Source organism: Dromiciops gliroides, chromosome 2 (assembly GCF_019393635.1).
Source record: "Dromiciops gliroides isolate mDroGli1 chromosome 2, mDroGli1.pri, whole genome shotgun sequence".
Taxonomy (NCBI): domain Eukaryota; kingdom Metazoa; phylum Chordata; class Mammalia; order Microbiotheria; family Microbiotheriidae; genus Dromiciops; species Dromiciops gliroides.
Genome location: NC_057862.1, coordinates 686471890 through 686493753, shown reverse-complemented (window position 1 = coordinate 686493753; position 21864 = coordinate 686471890). Strand labels below are relative to the sequence as shown.

At 37.2% G+C, this 21864-nt stretch overlaps 1 protein-coding gene across 4 annotated transcripts in view; it reads left to right on the top strand.

Moving 5' to 3' along the window:
• Positions 1–21864, top strand: part of LRRTM4 (leucine rich repeat transmembrane neuronal 4) — an 886616-nt gene that overhangs the window by 240576 nt on the left and 624176 nt on the right. The window contains exon 3 of one of the 4 annotated variants that reach the window (XM_043983731.1): positions 20957–21799. The exons of the other annotated variants lie outside the window; for them this stretch is intronic. Coding sequence (XP_043839666.1) covers positions 20957–20983 — 27 coding nt within the window. The 3' untranslated portion in view covers positions 20984–21799. Of the gene's footprint in view, positions 1–20956; positions 21800–21864 lie in introns of those variants that run through there. 4 annotated transcript variants of the gene reach the window in all.

Sequence of the window (21864 nt, the reverse complement as noted above, 5' to 3'; positions counted from 1 at the left end):
CTTCCCCTCAAAAAAAGGACTTTTTGGTCTGTCACAGCCAGCAGAAATCATATTTGGCTTCAGGTCTTCTGACATGAGTTCTGAAAATCCCACTCTATCAGGAATTTGCATGACATAGGTGAGGATGACAGAGCATATCTGGAAATATGAAAATTCAATGACTATTGTATTCATTTTTTTGTTCTGAGATAATTAGTCCCATATAAATTACAATCTATGGCCTTGAAGCCCATTAGTTATACAAGGTAAAGATAATTTTCCAATGGAAGATCACAGAATACATGTTAACAGCTAATCTTTTTTTCAACATTGCACATATAATACTAAATTCAACTCATCACCTCACATTCATGCTAACTATTTTCATGATGGGGTTCCCAATTTGTAACTTCCCACATTTTTTCCACATGTTATCAATCATGACACCATGGAATGTGGAAGGGGGTGGGTCATATATAGTCTTACTTCCACATAGAGATTTTCACAATATCAAGAAACATGAATATTGAGCACACATCATACAAATGTCCTGTGAAATTGGTACTCACTGGGCAGATCCTAATTGTTTTTAAAGAGGCATTGGCTAAAGCCTTACTCTTTGTAGCAATAATAGCAGGAATAAAAATTCCGGACAGCGAGCATTATGTTTTTATATAGTATTTAAATTTTATAGCATATTTGAGCTTGACTACTATCCTATTACATGAGGTACTAATAACATCTCTATTTTATTAGGAAGGGACTAGTTGCAGAGGTGAAATGACCTGTCCAGAGACCCACAGAGAATAAATCTTAGTGGTGGGATTTGAACTAAGGCCTTCCTGACTTTACATACTAATTCCAACATCCTTTTTATGGGGCCTTGGGAACATCACTAACTTCTCTGGGACTGTTTCCTCATTTGTAAAAGGAGAGGTTTGAGCTAGAGGCCCTCTGAAGTCCTTCCCAGCTCTAAATCTCAAGTTCTAACAGATTATTCTGGCCATAGCCTTTCCATACTTGGTGATACATTTTCCCAGAAGTTACAGGGAGGCCTGTGCCCTATGACTCAGCTATGCTTAATCAAAATGTATCAAGATTTTTTAATCTTTTTATCTTTTATTTAATCTTTTTAATCTTTATATTTATTTTTTAATCTTAATCTTTATTCAGGTATTATGAAAATTTTAATATTTAGAGAGGCAGACCATTCGTAAGGTTTGCAACCCTTGGGTTTGAAAACTTAGAGTGGGAAGAGACCTCAAAGGGATTTTAGTTATATTCCTGATTTTACAGATGAAACTGAAGCCATGTTGAGTTAAATGATTTCCCCAATGTCATATAGTTAATAATTATAAAAGGCAGGATAATTTGAACCCATGTCCTCTGGATCCAAGGTCAGTAAATTTTGCACATAGGATCAAATCCTGCCTTTAATACAGATACGGGGAAATCACTTAACCCCTCACAGGCCCAGCTGGGTTTTTGGGAGAGCTTTTGTTGTTCATTTTTAAAAAATTTTATAATAGACTAATTCATCAGTTTGGAGAAGTATAGGGACCCCTTTTCATAATGGTGTTTGTCAATTTTCGTTAGAATTTAGCGAAAATAGAAATGTAATTTTTCTCCCATTCAAGTTCACAGAACCTCTGAAATCTCTCCAAAGATCATTTGAAGTTCCCAGGTCCTCAGGTTAAGAGCCCCTACTCAATCTATCTCAGTCTCTGAGCTCTCTTTCTCTCTCTTCTCTTGTCTTCTTTTCCCATTTCTTTTCTTGCCTCATCTCATCTTTCTCTCTCTCTCTCTCTCTCTTTCTCTCTCTCTCTCTCTCTCTCTCTCTCTCTCTCTCTCTCTCTCTCTCTCTCTTCCTCTCTCTGTATCACAATCTCTGTGTCTCTCATTCTCTATGTATTGCATTGTGCCTATATTCATACCTGCATGTAAAAATAGAGATAAATCTGTGCATACACGTGCATATATGTGTTTTTAAATGACCAGGATTTTGTAGGAAGACAATGTATTTTAGTAGCGTATTATATATGGTAATGGACATTTTATAATCAAATAAATCGAAATCATTTCAGTTGCATTGCTTCCTATTTATGTAACCTTGCAGAGTTCACCTACTATTCCCTGAGCCTCGGTTTCATCACCTGATAAATACAGGGTTTGGATGACATGATTCTAAGGTCCTTTCTAGTTTCAGAGCCATGTTCTTATAACACATTCTGTCAATATTGTTCCTTTCAACAACATTGTCACACCACGGCAAATTGAGTGTAGATATGCTAAGGCATTGCTCTAACCTGCTTTGTGATTAGGCAAAGACCTTCCTGCAGCCGGGACCTTGGAGACAGGATCTTTGCTCATGCAGAGATGGAAAGGAGGGAGAGAATGGGTTTCTGGATATGAAGCAGCATATTACAGGCCGGTTAGGATGATTTTGTAGGTGCATCTCACATGTGCTTCTGGCAGCCACAAGGCAGCTGCGATGCTTTAGGAAGGAGCACTGGGTCTGCTCTAGAAGAATCTGAGTGCAAATTCCAACGTGGCTGATTCCTTACCTTGTGACCTCATGTAGGCTTCTCTAAAATGAAAAAGCAGAGGCAGCCTGCTTTTTGTGTCCATATTCAGCATGTTGGCTAGGCAATGGACACCATATATAGTGATATTTATGGCAATAATTATAAATAAAAACATTTTATAGTGTTTTAAAATTTGCAAAGCATATTGGAGATTTTGTCTTATTTGTTGCTTATAACTGAAACTGTTATTCACATTTTACAGATGAAAAAAACCTGAAACTGAGAGACCTCTCTGGTTCTATACTCTGTCATTTAGGCCACCTACCACCTGTGATCATTAAACAAATTAATGAACATGACATATGACTGACATCATACAATAGGACCAGGGCTCCAGCAATCAATTCCTTTAATTTCCCACGAACCTTATGAAAAAGGCAATCTTTTCCCAGTAAATTCAAAGAATATATTGTAACATTCTTGGAGGCAAAGGATAACTCTGGTTGCTAAATTTCCTCATTTGCTGAATGGACAACAAGATCTAATGAGAGAGAAACAGAGAAAAAGATAGAGAAAGAGAGACACAGAGAGAGGGTGAAGGAAGATGAAGAAAAGAAGAGATGAGAGGGGAAGAGAGAGAAGGAGAGAGACATATAGACAGAGAAAGAGTCAAAGACAGAGAAAGAAACAGAGACACAGAGACAGAGAGATAGGATGAGGGAAGAAGAAGACAAGAGGAGATGAGAGAAGAAAAGAAGAGAAGAGAGAGAAAGAGAGAGACAGAAAAAGAGAGAGTAAAAAACAGAGAGATGCAGAAACAGAGAAAGAGACAGAGACAGAGGCAGAGAAAAAGAAAGAGAGAGACAGAAACAGACAGCGGGAAGGAGTTTGAGTCACAGTGTTTGAGAGCCAAATGATTTTTTTTTCCCACATTAAGAATGACATTTGACATGTACACATAAAGAATAATAATCAATATAAGCAGCAAGAAATAGACAAAGAGTATGTTTACTGAACAAAAATGGAGGAAATATTGTGGTAGAATTTATGGACCTCTGGATTTAGAATCAGCAAGAGCTGGGTTCGATTCCTACTCTAGACACTTATTCACTATGGGACTCAAAGAAAATCACTTAACCTCTTTGTGACTCAGTTTCTTCTTCTATTCATTAGAATTCTATTCTAAAATGATCGGGTAGGTTTCGATGGCCTCTAAGGTTCCTTTGAGATCTAAATCTGTTCTTATATGATCTTACTTTCTAAAGGAATCAATTATTGTGTTCCTTAGGAATAAATGGAATAAAAATAACAATCCACACTTAAAATTGATAGTTTTTGAGCAATTTTCAAAATATACTTATACCTAAATATATATTAAGTCTCTATTCTATGCAAGGCATGGCTCTAGGACCTAGGTATGAAAAGACAAATACTTCAACTAACAACCATCCTGCTAGGGTCATTCAGTATATACTCAGATGTTTGTGTATAAAAATTATTTGAAGGGGCAGCTAGGTGGCGCAATGGATAGAGCACCGGCCCTGGAGTCAGGAGTACCTGAGTTCAAATCCGGCCTCAGACACTTAACACTTACTAGCTGTGTGACCCCGGGCAAGTCAATTAACCCCAATTGCCTCACTTTAAAAAAAAAACAAAAAACAAAAATCATTTGAAGAAAAAGACACAACTGCTGCTCATGGAAGGCTTCTTTAGGGGTCAGCATTTGACTTGAGCCTAAAAAGGCCAATGACCTCTGTAGATGTATTGAGGTTGTACGCTTACTGCTGAATTAAGGAAATCGCCAACCGCTGATTGTGGCTGGGATAGAATATACACAAAGGTAAGTGATGACAGTGCATTACTGTGCATTCTTGTGAAAGTGTGTGGAAGGGTCATACTGGAAATATCCCATCTTCAGCAAGATGAGTTTGGCAACAGTGTGTAGCATGTGTCAAAGAGGAGACTGAAAACACAAACATTGATTAGGAGGTTATTTCAATAGTCTGATTGGAAAGTGGCAAGGGTCTGAATTCGAATGGCATAAGCAAGACCATTAATCTATGCTATTCAGTTCAATAAACATTTATTAACATTTACTGTATACAAGGCCTTGTGCTAGATACTAACGAGAAATGACCATCTTTGGGTTTTTTTTCTTTTTAGCAACTTAAAAAAATGTGGGTGGCTTTTATTTGTCACATTCATTTCTTAATTTATTCCTTCTCCATTCTCTACCCAAGGAAGCTAATAGCAAAAGTTCAAATTGTTCATTTAAATTAAGATATTAAGTAAAGGCAAATATTCTTGAACCTCAATAGTAAATGAAGGGATCTGATTAGAAACTCTCTCGCAGTTATGAGGTTTTATCTTTGATTTTGTGTTTGGGGATGGAATATCAAAGTTCTTGTACTACTCAGTGATTGCTCCAGGACTTTCAAAAAAAGCAATAGTAATAAGTCAAAAATCTGAGCAGACTCACATGGGAAAGAAATGAAAATTTTAACACCTACATCAACTTTTCAAGAATGGGCTTCCTGAATATTAAATAATTGAAATTGCTAGTGCCCAGGGCACTTCATTCTCTATTGTGTATATCAACTTTGGAAGGGTGCTTTCATACCCCAGGTTTAATAAACTATGAACAAGAGTGGGAAAGATGCTTATTAGAATTTATTTTTGTTTCTAGTCATATATTTTCCTCAGCTAAGCCATCTCTGGAATTTAATATATTATAATTATGAGTCTAGCATGTACTTTGTACAGGAGGAAAATGAGTGTAGGGGTAGTCCTGATTTGTTGCAATTTTAAAGAAATAATATTCAGACCCCCCCCCCCCTCCTAGCCCTTCAGGTGCAAGGCTTACCTTCCTGTGATTGAAAAGTTTTTGGAATTGTGTGTGGGGATGTGTGTTTGTATACAAGCACATGAGCAAGGCACACAATTTTCCATTGAGCAGAGGAACCAAATTTACCAAAGGAGCATCAATAATAATTGACATTTAGATATTAATGATACTAACAACTGACATTTATATAGAGGTTGAAGTTATGCAAAACACTTTAAATACATTATTTCATGTAATCTTAGTAATACTAGGCAGTCATGAAACATTTTAGGGAATGCAAAGCATTTTGCATAATTTCTTGCATTATCTTATTAATAATAGTAACTGGAATTTATATAGATCAAGTCAACCAGTATTATTAAGTGTGTACTATGTTCCAAGTTTGGCTCTATGTGCTGAGGAAAGGAAACTAACAAACAAGATCGGTCCCTTCTAAAGGGAACATAAATCCAAGTATGTACAGACTCTTTCTATATAGGGTGAATTGGAGATAATCACGTCTGGAAGGCTCTTCCATTAGCTGGGATCAGAACAAAGCCAGAGCAGCCAAGAGACAGAGATACAGGAAGAGAAGCTTTTAGCCCCAGGGGGCAGCTAGTGAAAATACCTAGACCTGTGAGATGTTCCTGTTGAGAAACAGTAAGATGGCAAGTTAGTATTGCTGGATTGCACTGAGTGTGATGGACATCAGAAGCCAGGAAATGTAACAAGAGGCTGGATGGGATAAGGAGCTATTGAAATTTACTGAATAGGGCAGTGACTTGCTGAGACTTGCCCACTGGGGCAGGACTTGGCAAGAGACTAGATATGGAGGAGGAAGGCAAGGAGTGACGGTGAAGAGAAAATGATTATACCTAAATTGGGAGAGAATGAGGGACCATGGCAGCATCTTCAATGATACTGGGAAATTAAGATCAAAGGAGATTTCTTTGGGGAAAGATAATGAATTCAAGGTTGGATAAATTGAGATTAAGATGTCTATGGGATGTCCAATTTGAGATGCTCAATAAGCAGTGACTAGAAGTTTGAAGAGAGGTTAGGGACAGATCTGAGAATCATCAGCATAGAGCTGATAATTGAATCCATGGGACCTTTAGAATCTTCAAAACATTTGGCGTGCATTAGTTCCTGAGATCCCATCTGTAATCATAGCCAATATTTTTTAAGTATTTTGAGGGTGGAAAAACAACTCACATATATCATCTCATTTGAAACATGTAATAAGTCTATGATGTAAAAAAAAAAAACTCTATTATGTGAATACCACAAAGATTTTAGTTTCCATTTTGCAGATGAGAAAGCTGAGGTTTCTGGAGGTAAAATCACTTGCCTTTGGACACACATCTACTTAGTGTGAGGTTGGATTCGATTCCAGGTGTCCCTGATCCCATGCCCAGTTCTTTACACACTCCGTCCTGGAACAATTTTTGTTCCACAGGGAATTTGCGGAGAAATGGAAACACAATCAAACAAACACCAAAAGAGGGATTTCTGCACATTAGGAAGTCAGATTATTGCCTCCTCCAAGCAAATTGTGTTATTTTTAAACACTGCGTGAAATGATTAAATTATGAATGAATGAGTGAATGAATGAGTGAGTGAGTAAGTAAGTGAATGAATGCTTTGCAAATAAGGATTGAGAGGGCCCCTCCTTTTTCGAAGTAATATCTGTAGGAGAGTCTATTTTTTTTCACCAGCTCAAGGAAAAGGGAATCAAATGGACCACTATTTCTCTTGGAAGTTTTCAAGATCATCTTTTTTTTTTTTTTTTTTTGATAGGGTGCTTGAGATCTGGGATTATGATGCTTACAATGTTTCTTCCTCCCTTTGGGTTTCAGAAAATGCCTAACATTCAGTTAGATATTCAAGGGAAATCTTTAGTGAAAAGATCCCTCTACCTGGAGTCATGGATATCTGGATTTGAATAACTTCCCAGACAATTGACAGTTGTATGTCCCTGAGCAAGTCATTTATTTTCTCTCAGCCTCAAGTACCATTTCTGTTAAATGGGGATCACATGGTACCTACCACATAGCAACTTTGTATCCCATCACAGAATTTCTGACATAATCAAATCAGATAATATATGTAAAATACTTTGCAGACTTTAAGGAATAGGTACATATTATCTCTTATGATTATGAGATATATTTATTTTTTTATTTTCTATAGTCTTTGTGTATATAATTTTTTGTAACTGTTCAGAATCTATATTGGGTTGTTCTGAGTAAAAACTAGTTTCTGAAATATTAATTTATTCCCATGAAAGTAGGACTTATTTTTCATAATATATTGGAGAGGATTTTAAGCCATTCCCCCCAAACTCTGTTATAGGGTACTTTTAAGGACACGATATTGACATTTTAGAATACATATTTTAAAATATGGGAGGTAGCATGGTAAATAGAAAAAGGCACTAGACTTACATTTTAAAAACCTGAATTCAAATAAGAGGATCACAGGATTATAGGATTTGGATTCAGAAAGGGTCTTAGTGATAATATAGTCTAATTCCTTCCATTTACAGAGGAAGCTATTGAAGTCCACAAATGGAGAATTACTTGTCTGAAGCCACTCTAGTAATAAGTAATAAAGCTTGGATTTGAACTCTGGTTCCCTGATTCTAAATCTATGCATATTATAACATGTCTTCATAACCTGACTCCTCCCTAGCTTCTGAGTTTTCTTATACTTGCCTTCCCTTCATGGACTCTGTAATTCAGCTGGTGTTGTTCAGTCATGTCAAACTCTTTATGACCTCATTTGGGATTTTCTTGGCAAAGATACTGGAATGGTTTGCCATTTCATTCTCCATCTCATTTTATAGACATGGAACTGGGGTAGACAAGGGTAAGTGACTTTCCCATGGTCACATAGATAGTAAGTTTCTGAGGCTGGATTTGAACGCAGGAAGAAGAGTCTTGACTCCAAATTGGGAACTCTATGCTTTATGGATCTGCCCACATTTCTGCAACATTGTTTTGTTTTGGTTTTTTGGTGAGGCAATTGGGGTTAAGTGACTTGTCCAGAGTCACACAGCTAGTAAGTGTTAAGTGTCTGAGGTCGGACTTGAACTCAGGTCCTCCTGAATCCACTGCGCCACCTAGCTGCCCCAACATTGTTTTTTGTTTTTTTTTTTTCCTGTCTCTCAACTGTAACATTCTAATTCTTATTTCTGGATCTTTCCCCTCTCAAAATGGTCTGCTCATTCCACTCTGACTCTTCATGTCCCTTCTTTCCTTCAAGACTCATCTCCAATTTGACCTTCTGCAGGAGGCCTTTCCCAATTCCATAGGTGCTAATGCCTTAACCTTTCAGATTGTTTTCCCTATATTTTGTACCTTTTTTGATGTTCATAATTATGTTTGTTTGAATCAGAAATTATGGTCCTTGAGGGAAAGAACTGATTTTTGACTTTCTTTGTATCTCCAGAACTAAGCACAGTGCCTGACAGATAAGTAGGTACTTAATAAAACCTCCTGGAAGGATCAAATGACTGACCCTTATGGAACAAAGACTTTTTTATGCAGAATTTTTGTCTCTGTATTGCAAACCCTGGTTCAGTGCCTTGTTGTGTCATTCATAGTACTTCACTACTTGTTTCACACACATAGACTCAATACATATTGATAGCATATACACTCATGCCTGTATATGCACATACATACAAATTCATGCACACATATACAAACATGGATACATGCATAAAAATTGTCATTTACCTGGCAAATACTCTCTTTGGGGTTTATCTATTGCCCTAATTATTTAGCTTTAGGAGATTAAAAAAGCAAGAAATATTGCATTATCTGAGACTTGAAAGTGATCTCAAAGGCCAAGTAATTCAACCCATCTTTGACCAAGAATGTTTTGGGTAGCATCCCTAAGAAGTGAAAATCCAGCTCTTCCTTTGGAGACTTCCATTGTCACAGAGTCCTTAGCTGTGAAGGCAGCACATCCCCATTTGAATAAGTTCAGAAGTTCTTCCTCTTTGACTTTTTCACCTCCTTCCCCTACTTAGCAAAGCCAAATATGGCTCTTTGGAATCCCTGCCTCTTTGCTTCTGAATTTGTCTTCTGTGACCAATGCAAATATTATGAGATGGCTTATGTAGAATAGCTTCTAAGGACAGAGACAGCCTCACCTTACTGACTTTTCTCTATCTGTGATTCAATTCTATTGTTTCCCTGCCAGAAAAGCCACAGTTTGCTGTTTGTTCTGGTCTGGCTTGATGTTGGCAGCTTCATTCCTTATCTCCAAGTCAGGCTGGGTGACAGGGTATGAAGCTAATCGTTCCAGGAATAAATGCATTTTGATCTGAGTGCAGAAGACCATGATGAATAATGAAGAGGGAGGCTGATCCTGAGAGAAAGCATGTCATGGCTAGAGCCAGCCAAGTTGGAAGGGAAAAGAGAATTTGAGCACTTCCCCAGGACAAAGGATCAATGAATTCAAAGGGAGATGAAAAAACCCAGAAAGAAGACAAAGAAGAGGGTCATTACCTGAGCACCCTCAGAAGTTAGCAAAGGAGAAAGTTCAGCAGAGGAAAAAAAGTAAAGAATCCAAACAAAAAGCTCAATTACTGAAGGATTTAGAGATGTATGGAAGCAGAAATGTAGACATCAAATAGGCCAGAACCCCCATTTTACAGAAAAGAAAATGGAGGTTCAGAAGTAAGATTTTGCTGTTGTCCAGTTATAGCTGACTCTTCATGACTTCATTTGGGGTTTTCTGAGCAGAGATACTAGAGTGGTTTACTATTTTCTTCTCCAGGCCATTCTACAGATGAGGAAACTGAGGCAAAGAGGGTGAAGTGACTTGCCCAGAGTCACAGAGCTAGTAAGTATCTGAGGTGGGATTTGGAATCATGAAGGTGAGTCTTCCTGATTCCAAAAGCAGTGCTCTATCCACCTTACCACTAAGCTGTCTCTGCATTACAAGATTTGGGATCAAAGTTATTTGGTATCTATAGGATATAGAGAAGGGTTTTTTTGTTGTTTTAATTATAGTTATGACTATTGTATAAGATTAGATAACCCCCAAGGCTCTTTCAAAATCTAAGATTCGATCTGTGGTCAGAGGAAGAAAAGAGCATTAATAAAAACACTTTAAAGAAAACAGTTACCATTCATGTTCTAGTCTCTCAGCAAACACTCTATTTTGTTTATGAGTTCCCTTGTATCTTCTGAATCTACTTTGGGTGAAATAAAGGCACTCATATATCTGACATGCAGTTCCTGTTGTTAACTTGAAGGTTTACAGAGGAGCTAGAGACCCTATTAGCCCAATCTATATAAAGCTAGAATGATATTCTCTCTCTCTCTCTCTCTCTCTCTCTCTCTCTCTCTCTCTCTCTCTCTCTCTCTCTCTCTCCCCCCCCCTCCTCTCCTTCTCTCCCCCTCTCTCTGTATTTGTGTGTGTGTGTGTATATATATATATATATATATATATATATATATATATATATAGTAACGATTGGAATGACGCCACCTGCTGGAGACTTACTGTAGAAGAGTTCCACCCATGAAGCAAAGGTCTTTGAGGGCAAGACCAGGAGTCTTTTCTTTGGCATCAGGAAGTGACACGGGCTAGTGGGAGGAGGAAGGAAGAGACTGGCACTCGCTCTGACTCTCTTTCCTGGGGACTCTGGTGGAGAGCGGAGCTAGAAATGTGCTCTCCCTTTAATAGATAGGAATCTAGGCCTCTCTCTCTTTACCAAAATTCTTATTCTCCTTAATAAATGCTTAAAAGTCTAACTCTTGCTAAAGCTTATAATTTATTGGAGACCACTCATTAAATATTTTAGACAGTTTGAACTCAGGCCTGGATTCCTCTTCCCCAACTTTGCCTCCAGGTGCTAGGGGATTAAAAGCTTCTAGAGGGTGGGTCATTGCCTTCAGGCATGCAAAATTAGAGCAACAATTAGTGTTAGAACTGGGAAAAGCTGCAGGAATCTCTTCAGGTTTCTCTGAAAAAGCATGGTTGCAAGAGGGGGAGATATTTCCTTGTGTGAGTACATTGCTGGCTCTTCTAACAAAAATAAAAAGAAAAATAGAAAATCCACAAAAACAAAGCATTAACATGATCTTATCCCCCATTTGTCTGGTTAAACAGACTAAAATCAAAAATAGGGTAATTAGGGAGTTTAAAAGGTCCAATTGAAAAAATTTAAAGGGAAAACCCAGCCAGTAAGCCAGTACTTAGCAGTTAAAGGGAGAGGGTAGGGGAAATGTCTTACCCAACCAGAAGATCAGAAGACTGAGGTTTAGCTCATCCCTTCGTGGTCGCCATCTGTTAAGGGCTAAAATTCTGGCTAAACTGTCTAAAATATCTAATGAGTGATCGCCAATAAATTATAAGCTTTAGCAAGAGTTAGACTTTTAAGCATTTATTAAAGAGAATAAGAATTTTGGTAAAGAGAGAGAGGCCTAGATTCCTATCTATTAAAGGGAGAGCACATTTCTAGCTCCGCTCTCCACCAGCGTCCCCAAGAAAGAGAGTCAGACCGAGTGCCAGTCTCTTCCTTCCTCCTCCCACTAGCCCGCGTCACTTCCTGACGCCAAAGAAAAGACTCCTGGTTTTGCCCTCAAAGACCTTTGCTTCATGGGCGGAACTCTTCTACAGTAAGTCTCCAGCAGGTGGCGTCATTCCAATCGTTACAATATATATATCTGTATGTGTGTGCGTGTGTGTCAGTCAGTGTCAATAAGCATTTATGAAGCACTTACTATGTGCCAATCACTAAGATTTGTAATGTGCTTTTCATTGGATTTAGCAATAAAAGCAAATTGTATGGTCAATGCCATAAGGGATTTCACACCTTAATGAGAGAAAAACACATGCCAATAACTATACATGAACATGATTTATCCAGAGTACATATGAGGAAATCTAAGTGTGGAAGTCACTAAGTCACTAAGTGTGGAAGTCACTAAGGGTTGGGGTTGCCAGAAAAAGCCTTTGGCAGATTTTTGGTTTATTTTGAAGGAAGCTTGAGATTCTAAGATTTCTACTTGTAGGATGAAGACCATTCCAGGCTTAGGAGAAAGCCATGGCAAAGGCACAGAGCTGAGAGATGTAGTGTTAGGTTAGAAAAATAATTCTCTCATAACTAAACTGTTAGTAACTCAGACTGCATTATGTTAGTAGTGTAGTTTCACTGGTTACTAGAATGCATGTGTTGGTGTATTGTTAGAAGCCTGGAATAGTCAGAAAGGGACAGACTATAAACTGCTTTAAATGACAAAGAGATGATTTGATATTTGATATTTGATCCTGGAGTTAAGGATATTAAGGGGGGGGGAAGTGATTTGGTTAAATATTTAGTAAAATATATTTGTAGATGAGTAAAGGCTGTCTCAGAGGAGGGACAGACCAACCATTAGGCTATCACCATAATTTGAAAGCCAAATGAAGAGGACCACACCAGGGTGGTGGGTGTGTGAATAGGGAGAAGGGAATGTATCAGAGAGATGTTATGAAGGTAGATGTGACAAGACAATCAGGAAAAATTGGCTATGTGTGTGGTGAGAATGAATGAAGGATCAAGAACAGCCACAAAGTTTCTAGCCTAGGTCAATTGGAATAGGCTGGTACTTTCAACAATAATAGGAAAGTTTGAAAGAAAGAAGGGTTTTAGGGAAAGATAATGAGTGTTATTATAGACATATATTCATAGATTTGCTGGGATAAACACTGGATTAGGGAAATAATGAGACACATCTTATGATCTTTTTAGGTAACCCTGAGATGGACCTATTCTATCTGAGCCCAGAGAATGGGGGCTTTAAGCCACTGGCTCCAGATATATCATTCTATTATTGACATGCTATCTTAGAGGAAGTAAAACATTGCATATGCCTTCTTCAACTTGGTATTCAGAATTACTTCTCTGGACCAGAAGCACGAGTTTAATATCCACCCAATAAATAGAAATGGAATAAGACACTCTTCATTTTGGGTTCTGTGAGCAAAAGCTCTGGTTAACAATTCAAATATGGAGGAAGAGATAATTCCTTGAGCTGATTGCTAGGTGGCCTCCCGCTTTGCTCTTGTGACTAACAGGGCAGAATAAAAGGGACTCAAATTATAGCACATTTCTCTGAGGAATATTAATATAATGATTTTTAACATAATCTTCCTTATTTTTTATCAAGTGGGATTAATAAGAAAGGATGGCTCTGGTAATTTTCCCTATATTACATTTTGCTCATTGTAATCACTGCTTGATGTACCCTGTGTGAAATAATGAAGCTTCCCCTCTATCTCTCACTCCACTCCCCACTCCCCAAACACTGCCAAAGAGCAGCTCCCTTGGAGGGGAAAGAAAAAAAAGACTCTTTTAAATCTCATCCTCATTTGTTGAAACTTTTGTCCTAATTGTTTATTTGGAGTGGTGCTTAAAGTCTACTCAAAAGTCCCCATGTCTGGCACAGGGATGCCATTAAGTGCAACTTTGGGTCATTGAATTCAAGGAAGTGTTATGGGAATTCAATATCAGGTGCTAGTCTTCAAAAATCCAGGCATATATCTCCATAAAAGTAGAGCTAGAAATAGAAATCTGGAGACAGGGAGAGAGAGGGGAAGGAGATAGAATGTTTTAAGAAGGTGCATGGTATTAGGGGCAGAGAGCTTGCCAAAGTCAGAAAGACCTGTGTTCGAGTCTTGCTCTGTCATCCCAGCTACGTGATACTGAGTGAGCCTTTTCATTTCTTAGGTTCCCTGGGGAACTTTTCAAGCCTCTAAATTCCATTTGAAGGCTCATCTTCATGCAAGGTTTAGAGGAAGGAGCTTTCATAACAGTATTTCCCCATACCAATAAAATCACAAGCCATGAACAACTGCAACAACAAGACAAACAAATAATTTACGAGGCAGATTTTGGTTTGATTTAAATAAAGTGACAATGGTTTCATTCTTTAACTAAAGGATGAGAATCTGCTCTCTGGCCTATGAGTAAAACTAGAAATAGATACAGATATAGATATATATGATGCTGATGCAGATATATGAGGATCAGCTGTAGGAAGTAAGGGTGTTTTGGTCTGAAATCATGTGTGTGGATATATATATAAATCATAACTCAATATACAAACACATAGATATGTGCAGATAAATATAGATATACCACACACATGAACACATATGTATAAGGTATATATGTAGGCACATGTACGTATATAAACATATATGTGCCCATATACATAAATGCACATAATGTTTAAATACTCCTATATATCCTCTATATCTATGTCGTGTATACCTACATCTATACCTGTACCTATTCTGTTCCTATTTTCAGGGCAGCCACATGGCTCAATGAATAGATTACCATGTCGGGAATGGGGAAGATTCATCTTCATGAATTCAAATCTGGCCTCAAACTCTTACTAGCTGTGAGGCACTAGGCATGTTCCTATACAATCCTTTCTCTTTGACATTCTTAGAAGGATTTCTCTTTGAGCAATAGGAAACTGTCAGTCTTTCAAACTTGCAACCTACTTGCTTCTGTCTGAAGAAGACTTAGATGTGATTAAATACTAGACACTTTCAGAGGGATATAGGGAAGGAAATCTTTTTTTCCCTAATCTTCCATTTTTTCTGAAAAAGATTTAGAAGAATCAAGGGACTTTTGTGGTTGTAACCTACAGGTTTCAGAACTGCCAACGCCCTGGCACATAAAACCCTGGTGTGAATATGGAAAAACAAACAATCAAACAACCAAATGTATATTTCTTTCACTATTCTTTGTTGGCTAGTTTTAGAAAGTAAAACAAATTTACTGGGTGGCTTATTGATGGAGACCAGCCTAGCCACCAAGAAGAACTGGGTTCAAGGCCCGTTTCTGACATGAACTGTGTGACCACGGGGAAACTTTGGACCCGTGAGTGCTGTTGAATCTAATAGTTTAATCTAATGATTAAAATCTAATGATTTTAAGTTGTATATAAGTTGGCATTCTGAATTAGCAAAAGGACATTTCATATTGGTAATTCTTTCATGAAACACCAATAAAATCTCAATACTGGATCTCAAAAAATGCAACAAAGAATACCAAATAATAATAGTTTACATTCATATAGTTGTCAGGTCTAGTGGAAGGAGAGTTAGAATTTGAGTGAGAGGACCTGTGTTCAAATCAAAGATCAGCCACTTAGACTATCTGTGCAGCCTTTACAAATCACTTCAATCTGCTGGCCCTCAAGTTACCTCACCTGTAAAAGCAGAGGGTTAGCCAAAATAGCCTCTGGAGTCCCTTCCAGGTCATACCTATGAGTCCAGGGTTACTTTAATGATTATAAACCTTTTTCGCATATATCCATATAACCACCATCTGCAGTATTACAGATGAAATTTTAATCCCCATCTTATAGATAAAGAAACTGAGGCTCATAAGTAACAGCTAATCAGTGTAAGAAGAAACCTTGTTGGTGCAGTCAATAGAGCACTGATCTTGGAATCAAGGAAGACTTATCTTCATGAGTTCAAATTCAGTCTCAGACATTAACTAGATTAGAACCCTGGCAAACTCAGTTCACCTTGTTTGCCTCAGTTTTCTCATCTGTAAAATGTACTGGAGAATAAATAGCAAGCCACTCCAATATCTTTCCCAAGAAAACCCCAAATGGGACCTTGAAGAATTAAACATGAGTGAAAATGAATGAATAATAAGAACAACAAATCAGTATGAGAATCAGAATTTTCCCATCAATTAATTTCAACAAACATTTATTATAAACTACTACTGTATGATAGGAATTGCAGAGATAAAATCAAGACAGTTCTTTATTCAGGGAATTTACCTTCTACTTTGTGGACACAGCTTACCCACCGATTAGTAAATTAGTAAAATGTTTTGAGGTAGGAGAGAAGAACCAGGGATCTCCAGAAAGGCTTCTCTTCAGTTGAGCCTTGAGGAAATATTTGTATTCTAAGAAGTAAAGCTCTACAGTGAGTACATTCCAAATATGAGGGATAAATAGCCTGCTCTGAGACCCAGTGGTGATTATTTTAATGAATATGTTTTAATATAATAAATGTGTGGAGATTAATATCAATATAAGTTAATATTAGTACATTAGCCTACACCTAGAAAAGTAAGCCTGAGACTAAGAGGGTCTTTCAAATGTCAGGGTGAAAATTTTACATTTCATCTAAGATGAAAAGGGAGCTACTGAAGGTATTTGAGCAAGGAAATATTCTGACTCAATCATCAAATTTAGGATTCAAATTCAGGGTTTTATCTCTGATTGCAGTGTTTTGTAGCTAGCGTTTACTGTTTGGGTATGGATAAAATCTGATACATGAATAGAACTTTAAGACGTATAAAACATTTCCTTACATTTTTGAGTTCCATTATTGAAAGTATCTGTATTAATAATTACACCATTTTTTCATGTGAAATGCCTGAAGTTCAGAGCAGCAAGGGAGTCTATCTGGGATTTCACAGCTAGGAGGCATATAAGTTGGTGTTTGAACCCAGAATCTTGATTCTGACACTATTTTCATTACACCCAACTACTTATGAATTGTGATGTTTTTGATTCCATTAACTAATAAAAAAACAAATAAACAAAAAACTCCTTTTCAATGCCTTCACACATGAATTCAGTTAACATTTTGAACCACGCTGTTAGTTTCCTTTTGGATTAAGAGTTGCCTCTAGGGGCAGCTAGGTGGCACAGTGGATAGAGCATCGGCCCTGGATTCAGGAAGACCTGAGTTCAAATCTGGCCTCAGACACTTAACACTTACTAGCTGTGTGACTCTGGGCAAGTCACTTAACCCCAATTGCCTCACCAAAAAGAAAAAAAAAAGTTGTCACTATCTGTCAGGATTCAGCAAATATCACAATAACTTTTACAGCAATGCCTGTCAACATTTTTTTTTGCCTGTCAACATTTAAACATCATATAAAATTCATTTATTCTAATGAGGCATCTTGATGTGATGGAAAGAACACAGAATTTGGAATCCGACTCGAACACCTGATCTGGAATTTATAACCTGTGTGAACTTGGGCAAGTCACTTTTCCTATATGGGTTCAAGTTTCCACATCTGTAAAATATATGTTGTACTCAATAAGCTCTCAAGTCCCTTTCTGCTCTCTCTCTTTTTTTAATAATTAAGAGGCTGCAGGGGCAGCTAGGTAGCACAGTGAATAGAGCACCGGCCCTGGAGTCAGGAATACCTGAATTCAAATCCAGCCTCAGACACTTAACACTTACTAGCTGTGTGACCCTGGGCAAGTCACAACCACAATTGCCTCACTAAAAAATAATAAAATAAAATAAAATAATTAAGAGGCTGCTCTGCAACAAGGTTCCCTGTACAGGGGGTAAAGAAAGTGAATTTTTAAAGCTATTACTTCTGGGATTTCATATTTTGCAAAATACTTTATTCCCACTATTATGATTTTCACAGCTGAGGCAGGTAATATCATTCCTGATAACTTTTATTATGTACTTTCAGTAGATTGAAAGCAGAGAATACAAAGACAAACATGACCCAACCTCTGACCTCAAATAGCTTATGTTTTACTAATTATGGATATAATTATAATTTCCATTCTATAGATGAGGAAGTTCAGGTTCAGGTAGACTAGCAGACTTACATGAAGTCACACTATTATTAATGTAGCAACATGGAGTAGTGTGGAGAGCCATGGGCTCAGCATCAGGTGGATGTGTTTGGATCTGCTTCAGACACTTATGAACTGCACCACCTTTGGCAAGTCACCTAACCTACCCAAGTCTTGGGATCTTTATCTGCAAAATGAATACATTTAAAGCACTGACATCATTAGGTCCCTTCTCATTCTAAGTCTCTAATCCTGTGACTGCTAAAGTCCCTTTCAGGTTTAACCTATGGTCCTGTGATCCTAAGTATTGGGGTGGGGAAGGTTGAACCAAGATTTTCCTGACGTAACAGTCAGTATTTTACGGACTAAGCCAAGGACTGTAAATTCTCCCATTGAAAGTAGACTTTGTTGAGAAAAATAACCACTATGTAAGCTATCATCCCTGCTACATACTGAAGGGAAGCTCTGTGATGGAAGTTCAAAGTAAGCTGATATTATTGCTAGCAAAACGAACAAGGGAAAATAGATGGATTATGTAGCATGCGAACTTGGCCTTGAAAGATGAGTAGAATTTAAATGGGATTGTAAAGATAGGTATTATTTTGTTGTGCATACACACATATTGATGAAAATCCGAAATAAAATGGCTTGAAAATGATTTGATGATGAAATGAGATGTCTGTACAGTGCTGTGAATATCTCTAAGTGTATTTACATGTCAGCTATCATTAGTGACTCTAGCAGTGGCAGTATTGATACACTTTTGATGGTGAGCTAGATTGTAGATCAAAAAGCTTCACATGCCCCTGATGTAGTGACTGAGGGACAAATCATTTAGGAAGAAAATGGTCATTCCCTTTAGATGATGTTTGCAAAGTACTTTTAGCTTCCTTGATAGACAGCATTATGTTACTACCAATTACAGTGTTTTCTGAAAAGAACATTGGCTTTTGCAACATTTCATTTTTTCTTTAGATTTGAGTTGGTTCATTATCTAGGAACTGACTCAATTCTTTGCATTGACCTTAAAAGATTCTGGGAAATTGTCTGTGTTTTGTCAGTAACATAATCTAGCCAATCAAAGCAAATCTCAGCTGGCAGAGATTTCTTTGGGTTAATTAAAATGAATCTTCTTAATGCCTGCTCCAGTGTCAAAGAGCCTTGGGTGAGGTGCAAGTATTTCTTATGAGTTTTCCCCTAAAGATATGACTGTGGGATTTTAGCTTAAGTTGCCATTATAACACATGAAAAAAGAAGAAAAAATGTCATTCTCAAAGTTAAAATGTCAATAATTTCCAGAAAAAAAATTATCATTAGCCTTTTGTCATCAATTCCAATAATCTTAATAAATGAAAGAGGAGACAAAACTTAGATTTAAAAATTATTTTTGCAATTGTATTGGTGATTTCTAATGGTTACATTATTTTTTTCTAGTTTTATTTACTTAACATTTGTTCTAAGGTCATTGTCTCTGTAACCTATTTATCTGCTCATGCCTCCTCTGGGGGAAGTAATACAAAAAGTAAAAAGTACAAAAAATTAAAAAAATAAATTTAAGTAAATTTGAACTTAACATTTTATATTTTTCATTCTAATCAATCCAAATTTATAGTCCTCCACCTCTCCAATGAGATTGACAAGTTTTGTGTAATCATTAGTGCTGAAGGACCATGATTTCCCATTATAATTGTTTAAAGAATAGGGTTTCATTATTTTTTCTCAGGGAATAAGAATAATGCTGTCATTCACCATTATTTATATTCAAATTCTGGGCAATCATTGCAAAGGTTCTCCCAATTCTGCTTTCTTTACTCTTCCCTAGTTCATTAAAGATGATTAAAGTTTCTCTGAATCCTTCATATTTGTAATTTCTTATTCTACAATAATATTCCATTATGTATGATAATTGTTCTAATGTTCCCCATGGTTAATTCTTCAAATGCAACTCAGAAAATGAGCAAGACTGTACATTAGACAGGTCATCAACAGCCTGAGAAATAAGTAATATATAGCATGGTTTTTCTTTTTTTTTTTTTTTTCCTTTTCCAAATCTTCATCAACTGGATAGATTGTGAAGGGGAGAGGCACAAAATGAGGAGAACAAAGCAGTTAGGTTCTAGTTGTAAATACTATGTGAAAAGAAGGAATATTAGTTAAAATCTGCTATTCTATGTTTAATTCTGTTAATGTGCAGGCCTTTTGCCCAAAAGGCATTTTGAAATGAATAATAGGGATTCATGCAGTTATCCAGAAATGTTTGTTATCTGTGCAAATCAACCCAGAAGTGTCTTAACTCATCCTTTATGACACTAAGATTTGGAGTGTGGTCTAGAATCTATGGCTTACAATGACAATTCTTCAATCCCATCAGACCCATTCTCTGTTCTTTTCTTTTTCTCATTCCTTCCTTCTTCACTGACTCTTCTGTCCCTTTTTCTTCCCCTCCTTCTTCCCTTCTTCCTTTCCTCCCTCTCTCCTTTCCTCCTTTCCATCTTCCCTACTCTCTCCCTCTCTTCCTTTTATCACTTCCTCCTTCCTTCCTTCCTTCCTTCCTTCCTTCCTTCCTTCCTTCCTTCCTTCCTTCCTTCCTTCCTTCCTTCCTTCCTTCCTTCCTTCCTTCCTTCCTTCCTTCCTTCCTTCCTTCCTTCCTTCCTTCTTTCCTTCCTTCCTTCCTTCCTTCTTTACACAATTTGCAAAGTTATAACTTCACTTTCTTCATGACACAAAGTTGAATGAGATGGGTATGTCTGGGTCACTTTCCAAAGAGGTTTATAGATTTACATATTCCCCCCAAACTATCCCCTTATATCCAATTTCAAGAGTTCTCCATTTATAATGAATTTTTGATTATGTTAATTTCATTCTGATTTCAATAAACATCAAAAGAAAGAAATAGATCTCCTATTAGAAAGGACTATCTCTTTACAATGTAAAAGTGTTAAAAAAAATCTCAAGGGAATATTGTTTTACATATTGTTGTAGTTTTACTTTTGTAAGTAACTAACCAAATCTCTGCTGCTTTGCTCTAGTTTGGCAACAAAAAACAGGTGACTTGAGCAATTGGTTGTGAATGAAGAAACTTCTAGGATCATCATGACAATTACCACCATCTTTACCATGACCATCATCATCATGGACATTTACATACTGCATGAAGGTTGACAAGGCACTTATTCAATCCTACTAAGAAGATAAGAAGATCATAGACTTGAACCTAGAAGGAACCATTAATGTCACATAATCCCATTCCTTCATTTTCATCTGAGAGGATTGATATGCAAAATAAAAGACTTCTTGATATGGGGAGTTCAATCATTGTTGCACATCTTACTGAAGAGGAAACTTAGAGACAGAGTTAGTTATTCAGTGGCAAAAGGATTGCTGTTTGTCCTTCATTTTCAAAGAGGACTAATGACATCACAGGGTAATGTCTTGACACGTGTGAATTGAATTTAAATGAGGCAAAAATTGACAGGCTCTCTCTTCCAGAGCCATTGAAGTTCAGTGGCAGGACAAAAATCAGGAGGCTTGACAATGATTTGAAATGCAGTAGATGACCTTGGTTTCTTCATTATCTGACCAAACTCTAAGCACAGAGCACTGCTTGCTTAGGTTGTTTTCATAGTCATTAGAACAAATTGTTCTGATCTGCTCTTTCCACTGGGGGGAATCTTGATATGCTTTGGCTAGGCACTCCCCTAACTCACAGATGGGTATGTGGCCCATCCATTACCTTTAATCTGGTTCAGCCCATTTGTGGAGATGACTTATCTGGGTATGGCTGCTGTGCATGTGATAGCTATAAAGGGGTATAAGTAAGAAGAGGGAGTGGGTTTATCTTTGCCTGGATTCCTAGCAATTAACAAAATACTAAGCACATTGTATTACTTAATAGGTTTTTGTCTATTAGTTGACTGATTGATTGAAAAAGACCTAG